Source organism: Neodiprion virginianus, chromosome 7, assembly GCF_021901495.1.
Source record: "Neodiprion virginianus isolate iyNeoVirg1 chromosome 7, iyNeoVirg1.1, whole genome shotgun sequence".
NCBI lineage: Eukaryota > Metazoa > Arthropoda > Insecta > Hymenoptera > Diprionidae > Neodiprion > Neodiprion virginianus.
The window spans coordinates 17,257,800-17,270,631 of record NC_060883.1 but is presented as its reverse complement, the minus strand read 5'-3'; the positions used below and the strand labels follow the sequence as shown (position 1 = coordinate 17,270,631).

The window sequence follows — 12,832 nt, the reverse complement described above, 5'->3', positions numbered from 1 at the left end:
AACATTTAATTCACAACTAATCATTTTGCCAAAAAGGAAAAAAAATAAAATTTCTCTATGATGTTTGAAGAATACGACAATGCCGTAGGGCTATCAATATATATTTTTTTTACTTAGTTCAGTCAATTTTTCGATCACAAAGTTGTCTTCTAATATATAACGTTTTGTGTCAGTTGACTCGAAAAGACTTTATATAAGTGATTGTCCTCATCATGCCTCACTCTGATATTTTACACTGACGGCGAAGCCTTATATTGATCCAGTCTCACGTATGAGGTAGTTTTTCTACAAACATTTTGGGCAGTAACATCATATGGCATCCTCCATATTTTAACTAATAAATTTTCTACTGGGAGGTTGGCTAGCCCTCTTTAATTTTTGTGCAACGTGCTTTTCTTGCTTAGATAGACGATTGGCTACTCTTGCTTTCTGTATTACTTAATTGCTTTTTCGACAATATTTCAAGTTTCTGAGTATTGCTGTTTGTTGCAGTACAAATGCCAAAATAATTTATTGGCTTGGACGTCTTCATTGGTCCAAGATCTTGTATGCCATGTAAAAGTTTGTCTATGCGAATTTTTATCGCTTGATCAGTATTAACAGTTGATTTTTTTTTCTCTCTGCTTGAAACCTCTGTTTTACCATTCATCTTACTTCTTTCCAGTGGCTGAGCGATCCTTCCTTTGATACCGGACACGTGGCCCGTTTTTTGTATAACAGATTCACCTATTATTGGTTTACGTCGCAATTGAACTCGCGAATCTAGAAGTGAGTGGTTCTTAGACTTATGCTTCTCTACTGGCGGACTTGACGTAAACACATCGCTCGAAGTCTTTACTGGAGACTGAAGGCCACGCATAGTTCCAATCTACAAATGAGCGGTTGGTGATTTCAAAACTCACCAGAACTTATATTCCCATGATTATTTTGCAGACTGTAGAAATAAAAAGCTGCGACCTTAACTTTAAAAATATCGGGATGAACCGAACGAATGATTTCACGCAGAACTGGATCGTGGTTTAGTAATGAGAGTTCCGAGGAAGCCATTGAGCACTCGGGAGTCTTAGGAGCGCTTGCCGATCGTTGGACATCAACTGTAAATGCTTGGAGAGCAGAGCTGACATTGGGAGGTGTGTGTGTGCTCAACAAGTCATCTGATGGTGGATGGTTTCCTTCCTTCAATGCAGTGCATCTAGAGACTGAGAATTGTGACTGTCTAGGGGAGGCAACGGGCTGTACAGTGTCCAGAGACATGGGCCAGCTGGGTAAACCAGGTTTGGTCTTCGGTGACTCAAACTGGCAGGTAAAACGACCCGACGATACTCTGCCAATTGTGGAATGATTCACTGCTTGGGTTGCTTGCGGTTTCTGATTATAGATCCTGAAATATCAGATGTTATTGCATAAAGGAATAACGATCATCAATCAATAATGGAAGACTGGTATTGATCATTACATATTTTGCAAAAAAAAAACTTCAACTGGAGAAAGCATCCCTAGTTTTAGAATCACTTTTGTGTCGTAGAAAACTTTGGAGGCCTTGAATTTTCTCCCTTCTGTGTGCTTTTCAGGAGTGTGGTTGATTGAAGAGTTACTGTCGGTTTTTCCAGGACGAAATTCGGAACGTGGGTCACATATGCCTGGAACGTGGCAAATTCTTTATTTCGCTTGTCTTCGGGTTCAGTCTTAACCGGGGTCTTTGAAACATTCTTTGGGCGTGGTGTCTCTTTCGGTACAAACAGGGGCAACCTGTACTGTTTTACTTTGGAGGGTGCATTTACCACCCGGCTTGGGCTATTCTCTGCCTTCAGCAGAACTCTGCGCTCTGCTTGGTCAATCATTTGTTCAATCTGTACAACAAAATAATCAGCACGAACTTGTTGCCGTAGCACAAAAACCAGTTACATCGCCGACTCACTCGGTTGTCCATTTCGTCAATAGATTTTGCGGCTGTAACATTATTCCTTAGAGCTTTAATCTGCTCGTGCTTTAGTTCAGCTTCCGTCTCTTCGATTTTTTGACGAAACTTCAATTTCTCATTCACTTGTTCTTCGAAAGTTTCTAACTCTTCACTGGATACCTTGTCGATGGAAAAAACCTTCTGATTCTTTTTCATCGATTTTGTTACCGCAGTCATGTCTTGCTGCAACCTAAAATAATTCGGTCAAACTGCTAAGCCATTTCCAGTCTCCGTTATTAAGAAAGTACCCGTTCAAGATCAAATTTAATAAACGTGCATTCAAGCTCCGCAGTACTCTGCAGAAAAACATACGTGTCATTGCGCCTGGCTCTGTTAGTCCTTGAATCAATCTCGCGATGAATAACAGAGAGCAGAATGTCTTTTTCAATGAGACAGTGGTGAGTGCACTCGCTGTTCTTCCTCCAGTATTTGGTCTCTTCACGCGGATTGTACATCCTGCGCATTCGGCGATCTTCGTCCGATGGTGGTCCCCAAAGCATCGTAGCTTGAAATAACAAGCCCGTAACGTTCTGTCAATAATCCCAAAAATCCCATTAGTAATCCACCCGTAGAGTCAAACCTATTTGGCTGTACATGTTGCTTGTCAGAAGACTCACTCTAGCCTTAATGGATATTACAACTTGACGGAGCATAAAGAGTAACGCCACGATCAACAGGATCACGTAGAGGATATTCGATACCATTCCAGATACATTGTCAGGCGGGAAACTGATGTCGATTACCTCACTGCTGAACAATATCTAAATTGGTTTATTAAATGTATATTTAGTATTCAGTCTTGTCTCCAAGTGCTATACCAATATTCCGAATGGTAAACTCTTCCAGCATATCTTCCAGTAGGTATTTGGTTGACTTCCATTCAAAAAGTTTATATCATCGGAGAATTGTTCAACTCCGTAAACGTACCTATTTTCGACGATGATAAATTAACTGAGAAAATCATTACCCTCATGATCGTATATATGGTGAGTGTGACTTTGAAATATCGACGTAACGATGAACACTCTTTTAATTATAGTCCGACTGAGTACCACTCTAAAATTCATTTACCCAACACTGATTGTCAGGATCAATAAAGCAACAATTGTCAGTCGCTGTCCAATCTTCAGTATAGGCTCGTCTTCGTAAGCGTCTGATTCATTGTCAATCTGCATGGAAATCGGCAGGTCAATCATCGTTACAATAAATCAAACACACACGATTTTAACCAACCATCAGATCGGTAAGGACTCCAATTAGAAATCCAAGAGTGCATATTGCGACTTTGACATAGCTCCGGTACCGCAACACCACCGGAAAGTTGTCGTATATACTTTCTTCAAGCACCGCCATGTTTCCTATCTGCAAAAATAATCAGTCTCAATTCTGTGTGTCTGGAGACTTAAACTCTGCACTAAATAGTCATCGACTATAATTTCTTGTGATTACAGTGTAAGATGTCGACAATAAGGCCACAAACATGAAGTAGATCAAGCTCCACACTTGCCGAACTGGCAGCATTCCTAGTGCGAAGGGATAAAAGTTGAAGAGCTTTGCATATTCTGTAACAATAAGAACGCATCCTTTCTGTAACGGTACTGACTCGGAAGATTAAAATGGTATTAATAATTTTTGCCTGGAAAATAGAGCTCCTCTTCAACATTGGTGACTTTCATGTAAAACAACAGTACACCTAGTATGCCCGTTGAAAACATCTGGCAAATGACACTAATCATGTAAGTGAGAGCACACGAACAAATTGTGAGATTTGCTGTGGTCGGTCCTGGCTTAATGCGACACCCAATCAACTGATACCCACCGCGAACTATAGCGTGGTCTCTTAAGAAGTCCTTGAAGGCTGCAAGCCATGCCTGCAGAGAGAATAAAGCGTTATCGAATCTCATAGACTTGATTAACCAACTTACTTTCACGTTCAAAAGACCACTGATGCGTAAATTGAAGAAAGGTGCTACAGAGAGACCCTGGGCGATATGGCTCGCTAAGGGCATGAATAGACAAAGAAAGATAATAATTATAAGCAGTGCGAATCTCTTCATCATCTGTAAAGAAATGGAAATAAAGTTAGGATAGATAACTTTACGAGTGTAAAATACCCTTATGTTAAAAAGCAGTTACGTTTCAGGTAAAAAAAAAAATTTTATTTGCCAACTTGTTCGATGTTGTGCTCGATAAAATTAGCCCAACTTTTCATACTGCCTATACTAATTCTAAGTTAAATAATTAACGCACATGGAGTGTATCTCTGAGACTCTGTTTCAAAGTGATGTATACAGTGAGCCAACCGACGAGTAAACGGCCTGCTCTCTTCACGAACGTCGAATGAGTGGCTCTGCAGAGAACAAAAGTGAAGAAAACGTTCTTGTTTATGTTCATAATTAAAGGTTTTACGTTCGTTCTTTAGTGATAAATAACAAATTGGTATGATTAACTTGTAGTATATTCTCGATGAAAGGAGCTCAGTTCCCAACTTTGGATAGCACTCGTCCTTCCTATTTTCCAAGTAACAATTCAGTAGCAGTGGTCGATCAATGCAAGTTGCTGGTGTTGAACCTTCTGGACAGATCATCCATGGCAGTTCGGAACTGAACGATCTTTAAACAATTTCATGTTGCATTAGATTTCAAACAAAGATCACACAAAATGGACGTACAAATACATGCTTCCGTCAAAAAAATCTGCACTGGTATGGATTCTTTTGACAGAGCGGCGTACTAAATACCTGAAGAAGAACATGTAGGTATCGGCTAATCGTTCGACAGAGGCAACGGAGTATAAATATATTGTCAACAGCATGCCATATCCAATAGTAGAGCACGTCAGAGGTACTATATTCTTCAGGTAGAGGCAGCCGTGCCGAACATACTGCCCAAGAAAAACCTCCATGTAAATCAACGCGGGGCCCCATGTAGCGTACATGACCATCATTTGAATGAAGCCAGGTTCTAGTTAAAAGGTATTTGAAACATGAAGGAATTAAGCAATCGAGTTCTACTTGTAACTTCAAAGTGTAAATCGAAAAATAAGTGGCGAAACGCCGAAGAAACAACCCACTGAAATCGTTTTTGAACATGTAACTCATGTCACAAAAGTAAATGGTATCGATTTGAAAGCAGGCAGTGGCGAGGACCAGGTCAGACAAACTCCAAGAAAGATCGTATGATTTGTAACGATCGTCATTTTTAGCTGACTCAATCGGTTCCCTAGCTTTTCGAAATATCTGTTCTTCGAATCGTGTAAGCTGCTTCAACCATCCCCAAGTTTTGTTCATAATCTTAGCCGTTAGCACCAGCGAGTCTTGTAAGTATTCCAAGGTTAAAAGCTGTGCAAGATGTTACCAATATTCACAGCCCAGGCTAGTCACTGATATCTCGATCGTACTCTTTCTGTCACGAAAGTGATTTTTCTGAATAAATGAGCATCGCAATTTTCAAAATTTCTGAACATCGCATTCCAAAAATATAATAATAAGTAATAACAAATGTATGAGTAATGGATTCAATAAATTAACATTAATGACTATGATACTGCAACAAATGATAAACCAAGGAACCAGTAATTAAATTGACAAATTTGCGCATGAGACAATCAATATTATGAAGACTAATTGATTGCTGTGTGTAATTAGGCATTTTTATTATGTATTTATTTATTTTTTTCACATGAGAAAATACTATTTACATTGCACAGTTTTAGCGTTATTACATCTGCAACATACCTAATGATCGCTTTTTTTTTATCTTGCGTAGAATCAAGCTGCGACATAAGCTTCGGTTAATTAGACGATCACATAACAAATAATTCTCTGGTTATGATTCTCGTTACATCGTATATTATATGTACGTTACAACAATGATTGTGAAATATATGAAATCATTCGGAAATTGTTGGAAAAACATTTTCTACAGGATCCGTACATAAATGTATAACTTGTTGCTTCAAGCCATGAATAAAAATTGATTCTGAATCTCATTGTAACCCATAAAAATGACTTTTCCAGTCATTAGTTGAAAATAATAAATAGAGACTTCAATACTGATTAAACCTGAAACTCAGTCCGAATTGTAATTTAGTCAAATAGTAACCAGTTTTAACAAAATTAATCAACGTAAATTATTTATAATTAAACCATGTTGAAAGAATCGATCATCGCAATGTACTTTTATGAATAGTTTGAAACCGAATACAAGAATTGTAACCAAAGAATTTTCGTAACAAGTCTAGCAATTTGTATTCAAGTGGTTAGAGTACTTGTACATCTATATAATATACAGAAAAAGCAGTTTTCATGGTTGATTTGCATAAAAAATTATGTTAATAGTTTTTGTTAATTATAATGCTGATAAATATTTCTATTCGGCAGTAAAATTTTCACGATACTTGTACAAGATTTATACCTTGGCAGTTAACATAAAGTCAACCAAAATTATTTTCAGGAAACCTGTTTTTCAATAAATTTCTACATGTATTCCGCAGGTGTTGTTCGTAACTCTATTTTCGCAATATAATCACTGTAACAGATTCATGTACCAAAGATAAAAACGTTTCACCATCCTGTTCGTCTATTTAAAAAAATCAGGTTCGACATAATTTTTACAAAAATTTGTTTTATTTGATGGTACGGGAAATTTACTGCTAGTAAAATGTATGCAGCAATATTATTAATAAAAAAAAAAAAAACGAATGTTGTACCTACGTATATATTATTGGATATGTTTTTTTGCATATTGATTTAAATATTTTTAACAATAAGACTTCTGAAACATGTCAGGATTTTATTATTTATACTGCAGATTAATAATCGAAGAAAAATATAAGTACCAAACGCACAATTGATTTTTTATCCGTATCGTTACATTATCGTTACAAAATTGCATTCTGATATGCTCTCGCACGAGGCAAAAAATTTCCACTGTAATTTTTGGGAGTGCCGAAATATCACAAATGAATATGTATATAATTATATAAGTTTAGTAAGACAGTTGAATGAGAAGTCGATTCAGAAGAAAAGCGCTGAATTATTGTGAGTGATAACATATGTATGTGCCTATCTATTACAGTTATGAATACATGAAACTATGCTTTATTTATTAACTTTTTAAAATCTAAATTTAATTTTTTTCAGTGGCAACTACGCAATCCATATTCATACTACTCAATGTTCGTAATGAAATTGGCATTAGCGGTATTTCGTATATTCAGCTGAAAATCAAAACATTTACATTCTAATATCAGATTAGACAGTGAATAGTGTGCAGTTTTGCTTCATCTATACGTATATAGATGTGGGTACGACATTGAGTTCGGACTACTTCTTAAATAAATTGATTATTATTCGTCAAGCAAAAACATAAAAATAAATATGTACACGAAAATCTTCCGTACAAAGAATAATGATAACAATAATAATAATGACAACAATTATAATTGATGTTCTTGTTATTATTACTATTATTATTGTTATTAGTGAATAACGCATATATATTTTTAATTACTATGTATAAGCTAAAAGTAAAAAATTAATATTTGTTCGTTTTTTTGTTTTTGTTTTTTTTTTTTTTTTTTGTCTTAAAACGTATTCTATGTAAATTCTTAAAAAATATAAGTTCTCAAAAATGATCGAAATGAATACATCGAAATATATTAATTCAGCATAAACAGACCGGTATGCACTTTTTTTTTCATTTTCTTCTTTCTTTTCGTGGTTTCTATACAGACAGTTAATTAGCTTGTCACATATATATACAGAAATTCCCAATAGAGGGAGAGCAAAAATTAGGGTAAGCGGAATGAGTCCTGGACGTTGATTATACGTTAGTTATTAATAATACACATGCTGTTTATATATTAGATCGTTAACGAAATCGTCGTCAGAGTCACCTTACTCAACGATTTCAACGTTTGGTTCCCATTGTATGTCTGAAACATAACAATTCTCTTTAAAAGCTCTTCAATGAAGATTAATCGTTAAAATAGATGAAAACTTAAATAGATACTTTCTTTTTATCTCGTCTATTTTTACGACTATCTTTCTTAAAATTCTAAATTCAATATTTTACTAAGATAAACGGTATCAAATACATACAGTGTACATAGAATTTAAAAGAAAGTAAGAAACAAAGTTATCGTTGCCACAACATTCAATTTATGTATGCAGTACTCGTTATTATTTTTCCTAGATGTTCATACACCATGTAGCTCAAGATCATTTGTTTTATTTATTCTACACATTGTCCACATTGACAAAACCATTCCAATTGAAAACGGTAAACAATGCTACGTGACAAAGGTCATGCAAACATTCTGGCTTTGATCCACTTGTACTCTACTTTTGAGTATAGTTCTTCTCATTTATCGTTTTGGAATTTCTTAATTTTTTCATTTCGTATTTTTCTTAAAAAGATTAGTATTTCTATAGATCGATCGTTTTATAAGTGTTTAATATAAAAACTATTAATATAAATTACATTAATACCCTTACATAGTCAACACGGTGCAATGTTTCACATTCAATGTTATTACTCTGCCGTATACTTTCGCCGTACAATTGATAATAGACTACGTAACAAATATCTAATATTGTTAGACGTACACGGATAATATTACTTGCACCTATTTCAAGGCATTTTTAAAATTTTTCTTCGTCTGAGACAAAAAAGCACTAACGAAAGGGTCGCATAATATTCTTTTAATACATACGAGATTGACTCAAGCGTTATTCTGAAATTCTATGACGATTCATGTTTGCAATGAAGTTCAAATCGGTTTTTATATCCACGTATATCGATAAGTTGAATATAAAATTATTTAACTTATGGAAATTGTTTTGAAGTACAAATCATCACCTTTTTGTCTACAGCCTACCTTCCACAGCAATAAACATTACATGCTAGGAAATTTTATTATACTGTTTTCATTATTTAATTGAATTCAACGACTAAGAATTGAAGAAAAATTTGCAAATAATAGTATGATAAAGAAACTTACACAGATGTCTTTCAACAGCACAAAAAAAAAAAAAAATTAAAATTAAATAAATATAAAAAAAAGTTCATACAATTCTAAGCAGCGTAACGTTGAAAATAATTCATCTATTTAACAATAATTTATATAGGTATTCACACATTTCAATTTTGTCTTGAAATTTTACCTATTGACTTATTATCTGTTCGAAGCACATCATTTGGGGTTCAATTATTATGAGTGAATTTTATTGTTTTCCGCCAAATGCTTTCACATGATATTAAGCTCATCCACTAGATCAATGGAAAAAATTGTTTTGCGAACTGTGCACAAAACTAATTACTGTTGTTGAAAAAGCTTTAATCACAGTTTAAACTGCAATATAATGAAGAAGAGTAGCCGTACGAAGGCTTTTGACTCGGCATTAGACTTGCTTTGAAATATGATTCGATACGATTATTTAAATAATATAAAATAATTATTATATGATAGATAGTTAACAGAGATAGCATTGATGAGATTCTTTGGAGAGGCTTCACAGACGATGATCAGAGTGGAGGGTGTTCATCGAGCATCCTTTGCAGTCAGTTTTTCAATTAGCTCTTGTAATGGGGCTAATTCTCGTCTGTCTATTAGGTTAAATTCCTAGAAACAATAATCATGATGTCGAAACTGAATTTCCTCAGCTGAATTAAATACAGTTTACATGCATAGAATGATTTTGCACAATACAATGGGAGCCAGAATATCGAAATTATTGTTAATATAAAGTTGGCCAAACAACTTTATTAAGTATATGTGACTTTATTAATATAAGAACTTGTAAAACTCTCCAAAAAGAAGCTCTTACTGTACAATTTTTCCAATTTTACACCAAAATCGAATTACACTTTTTTAATTTGTAGCCAAAATTTTCTTGGTTTATGTAACGAATGCGTTTTCTCTGAAATATTCAGGATAATAACACTAATATTTAGGTATTCATTTTGCAAAAAAAGGCCACTTGTATATCATGTATTATTCCGAAAATGCGGCAAGGTTTGTAGTGCTTGATATTACTAAAAAAAAATTCGTACCTAGCTAATATACTTACATGCAGAACTGGTTTACAAGTGCAAATTATAGTTAGTGAGATATAGCCTTTAAATAAAAATTCGGCCAAGGTTGCGAAAAATATGATAGTATAATTAATGGCTGATAATCAATGAAGTTGAAGTTGAGTGTAAAACCGAATTAGTCATACACATGCATCCCCAGAAAAGAGATCCGTGTCTCTGAATAATAAGCACTGAATTCTAAACTGTAAGAACGACTTTACGATATTAATACTTATATCGTGGTTTTGCTTACCTGAACGAAAAAAATAAAATGCTTAAACGATGTGTTAAGATGTGCCTCTTCTCCCAGTTGAACAACCTCACTGAAGTGCTGGTGATAAATATGTGCGTAGACTCTGAACAAGCGCTTTAATATAGTCTTGGCAATTGAGAGAAAATTTTTTGGAAACGGCACTCCTAAAAGTGTAGTAAATTTGATCCGTTAACACAAATTTAAAATTAAAAGTAAAATTTCTGTATGCGCAACTCTAACGCTCATAACAATATATACTTTAGTGATGATTAATAGCTAGCCAATACTTAGAATACTAGCCAATTTTTGATGGAAACAGAGTCTCGTCATCCAATTGATCCTGCACCCAAGTCATTAGGTAATCAATATATTTGGGCGCAGAGCACTTGATTGGTTTCTTCACAGTGTGGCCGTCGGCCCAATGATATTCGTACTTCGGACCAGCTGACATAATCGGGCAGCTCTCTTCTGTACAAAACTCCGTAATGGTTCCATACAACATATTTATTTGGTTGAAAAAATCGACAGCTGAAAAAAAATATTCCGATACAAATTTAAACCCAGAATGTTATTCATTGTCAATAATTCAGATTTATGTTGTCCACTTCAGATTGGCATGGCTTCGAAATACCAAACAAATTCATGAATTTTAATGTAATACGTGAATTTACACACAATCCAACTATATATTCATCTGTAGTAGAATCGTATTCCATGATTCAGACTACTCGCATACTTACACTGCGATTATACATAGAGGAAGTTGTTCAAGTCTGATTCATAATTAAAAGCAGATAACACAAATTTATAGCCAATGCATAGCTGAACTGTAGGTTTGTCGCATCCTAACTGATATTGTAACTGACAACGGTGATTACTTAAGTTAATTAATTCAAAAATCATGTATCCCGTCTTTTATAGACACGATGCAGTTTTTTATTGGGCACAAAATCTCCAAAGTTTGACTATACGGGCATTCTGCAATCGAAATATAAAAGTTTTTATCAAATGGTTCGGCCCTGATTTCATCCCAAACATAACAAGGTAATAACATATCATTGAAATTTTCCAATTCAACTAATGAATTTGTTCAAATAATATCTATCATTTTAAATAAAAGTCCAAAGTATAATTCAAATTCGTGGGTTTGATTGACAAACACATGAAAATGCGAAGTGACTCGAGTCCAGATTGCCTTCATTCATGAATTTCAGAGAAGATAAGTTACGCACTGTTAACGGCAACCCATTCATTGAGATCTTCACCCTCGGGTAACATCACCGCCAGACGTAAATTTCCTGAGCCAAGTGTCGCCGCTGCATGTTTCATTAAATCATACTGGTGCGTCCCTTCAGGGATATTCTTCTTTGGCTTGAAAGTTTTCGAAGATCGGCTTCCGCTGAGTTATTGAAAAATACATGATATGAAATAAAAAGAAACAGGCAAAGAATTGTTTCTGATTAATTGAAAATAACATCTAGTCTATTTAACAAACTGGTCGTATAAAGAAGTATGAAAAACACTATGCAAACCAGAGATCACTTTGTCATGAACTTAGTTTCGAAATTTTCTGTTCGAAGTGCAGGTCAGAAACTTTAAATGGCAATAATATGAAATAGAAATGGCACAGAGAGGGAGAGGAAGTGAGATAGAGAAAGCGAGACAGAGCTGTCAAATACGATACAATGAGGCATTTTAGAACAGATAAAATATCGATTTGGGGACGAAACGGCATAGGTATATTCATAGGTGAATTGATAAAGAGTATACATAACAACAGGCCTGTTGTCAACTCGATTTTTTGTGTTACTCTCGTCAGCGTGAATGTACTCGGGTGTTGTAAAAAAGTGACTAACTGAAATACGGAAAAATAAAAATAAAAATAGAGGAAAAAGAAAGGCCGTTCCGAAGTGTAGTAGTACTCACAACAGGAAGCTCATCGTTGGAGATATTTTGATCAGCTATTTGTTTGACTATGTGAGAAATTCCAACTATTCCCTTGATATTTATGTGAAAAAGTACGGTATCACGCTGATCGAAATGCGCATGGAACTTTGACAGCGATAAACATGGGAATATCCTCAGTTTTTTGGTGTGTCCACAGATGTTTTCGGTTCGGTTGAGTTAACTGCTGCCCTCCTCAGTGGCCCTCCTTGACTCCGCAATCCGCGATGATTCGTTCCTCGAGCAGTCGACAGGACCGCCCTCGCTGCGCCAGACGGAGTCAGAGCGAACCAGACAGCACTAAACAGAACATGAAACCACGGTCTTACATTCAGGTCTGGAAACTCTGGTGGTGGGGGTATGTCCTCTTATTGAAGCACCGGCCGTTTCGCCTAGTGACCACGAGTGTCGCTGCGATAGAGGGATTCATGAACGCACCCTCTGTCGATTAATTTGTTGCAAAATTCATATAGAATCGAAGTTGCATTTTGTTTTTAGGCTGAAAACAAGTTAGCCGGAAGATTGAAGGGCCACGTTCAACAGGATTCAAACATTGAACTTTCCAAGCAAAATTGAAAAAAAAATTACTACATAACT

The 12,832-nt window shown here is 35.3% G+C and overlaps 2 protein-coding genes across 2 annotated transcripts; both read right to left on the bottom strand.

Annotated features, from left to right (window-relative positions):
* Positions 1–2,697: 2,697 nt before the first annotated feature.
* LOC124309468 (sodium-dependent dopamine transporter-like) lies at positions 2,698–5,249 on the bottom strand. Its single transcript, XM_046773134.1, has 9 exons — positions 5,033–5,249; positions 4,701–4,923; positions 4,211–4,572; positions 3,886–3,959; positions 3,597–3,831; positions 3,410–3,522; positions 3,194–3,322; positions 3,032–3,129; positions 2,698–2,887 (listed from the first exon to the last, which is right to left on the bottom strand). The coding sequence occupies exons 1-9, from the start codon at positions 5,247–5,249 to the stop codon at positions 2,773–2,775; spliced, it is 1,566 nt and encodes a 521-aa protein (XP_046629090.1). The 3' UTR covers positions 2,698–2,772.
* Positions 5,250–5,599: 350 nt separating this feature from the next.
* Positions 5,600–12,523, bottom strand: LOC124309210 (MOB kinase activator 1B). Its single transcript, XM_046772606.1, has 5 exons — positions 12,218–12,523; positions 11,524–11,690; positions 10,592–10,819; positions 10,292–10,455; positions 5,600–9,586 (listed from the first exon to the last, which is right to left on the bottom strand). The coding sequence occupies exons 1-5, from the start codon at positions 12,229–12,231 to the stop codon at positions 9,506–9,508; spliced, it is 654 nt and encodes a 217-aa protein (XP_046628562.1). The 5' UTR covers positions 12,232–12,523; the 3' UTR covers positions 5,600–9,505.
* Between the last annotated feature and the right edge of the window lie 309 nt (positions 12,524–12,832).